Source organism: Eimeria necatrix, genomic scaffold (genome assembly GCF_000499385.1).
Source record: "Eimeria necatrix Houghton genomic scaffold, Enh_scaff3334, whole genome shotgun sequence".
NCBI lineage: Eukaryota > Apicomplexa > Conoidasida > Eucoccidiorida > Eimeriidae > Eimeria > Eimeria necatrix.
This window is the reverse complement of record NW_013653857.1, coordinates 1-1,410: the sequence shown is the minus strand read 5'-3', so window position 1 is coordinate 1,410 and position 1,410 is coordinate 1. Positions and strand designations below refer to the sequence as shown.

At 46.1% G+C, this 1,410-nt stretch overlaps 1 protein-coding gene across 1 annotated transcript; it reads left to right on the top strand.

Moving 5' to 3' along the window:
- Positions 1–457: 457 nt before the first annotated feature.
- ENH_00044510 (hypothetical protein) lies at positions 458–1,341 on the top strand (the record flags this gene model as incomplete). The annotated part of the gene is made up of 2 exons (XM_013580918.1): positions 458–522; positions 687–1,341. Coding segments are annotated over 2 exons (720 nt in total), but the record flags the coding sequence as incomplete, so codon positions are not given.
- Positions 1,342–1,410: the final 69 nt, after the last annotated feature.

Here is a 1,410-nt window from a genome sequence, read left to right as displayed (position 1 = left end):
CAAAAGTGGAATTAAAAGGAGACAAAAGTGGAATTAAAAGGAGACAAAAGTGGAATTAAAAGGAGACAAAAGTGGAATTAAAAGAGACAAAAAGGATGTAAAGGGAGGATTAAAAGGGGACAAACGCCGGGACTTGAAGAAGACAAAAAGAGACAAAAAAGAGGCAAACGAGAGACTACAAAAGACGAAAAAGAGATAATAAAAGATAATAAAAGATAATAAAAGATAAAAAGAAGATTAAAAAAAGATTAAAAGGAATTAAAACAGATTAAAAGGATTAAAACAGATTAAAGAGATTAAAAAAGATTAAAAAAAGATTAAAAAGATTAAAAAGATTAAAAAGATTAAAAAGATTAAAAAGATTAAAAAGATTAAAAAGATTAAAAAGATTAAAAAGATTAAAAAAGTTGAAAAGATTAAAAAGATTGAAAAGTGGAGAAGTGAAGAGAGACCTGGAATGGAGAGGACCTGGTCGATGGGCAAAATCACCGGGAGGGAGCATTTCCGTTCGGGCTCGGGAATGTATTCATCACAAGCCTAAACAAAAAATAAATAAATAAATAAATAAATAAGTAAATAAATAAATAAACTAATTATTCATTTATTTATTTATTTAGCTATTTTTTTAGTTAGTAATAAATAAGTGGGAATGCAAAAGAAACAAACCCCAGAAAAATCGCCGCCAGACAGCTGCAGCAGCAGCAGCAGCAGCGGCGGTGCAGCAGCAGCAGCAGCAGCAGCAGCAGCAGCAGGAAAAGCACGTTGGCGGAAAGAGCAGCGAAAGGCGCAGCAAGGAGCGGCGAAAGCGGGGAGTGCGCGGGTGCGCAGCATAACAGCAAAGGAGGGAAAAGAGCAGCAGCAGCAAACGGAGAAGAGCAGCAGCAGCAGCAGCAGCAGCAGCAGCAGCAGCAGCAGCAGCAAAGTGACCTCCAGCAGCTTCATGACCGCAGGGACTCCGAACTCGCCGGAGTCCCCCTCGAGGGCCTTCAGGGCGGAGCCTCGGATGAAGGGCGTCTTCTCGCCCTCGTAGCCGTACAGCGACAGCAGCTCCCGCACCTGCAGCAGCAGCAGCAGCAGCAGCAGCAGCAGCAGCAGCAGCAGCAGCAGCAGCTTGTTGCTTCCGCGGGACTCTCAACTTCAACTCCGCCTGAGCTCACCTCGAGCTCCACCAACTCCACCAACTCCATGTCCTCCACCATGTCCATTTTGTTCAAAAACACCACCAGACGCGGCACCCCCACCTACAGCACCAGCAGCAGCAGCAGCAGCAGCAGCAGCACCAAACAGCAGCAGCAGCAGCAGCAGCAGCAGCCCTGTTTGGCGAGGATTCCGTGCTCCCTGGTCCGCAGCACGGGCCCATCCCTCACAGAGCTCCCCAACCCCCCCCACCACCACCCCCACCACCACAAC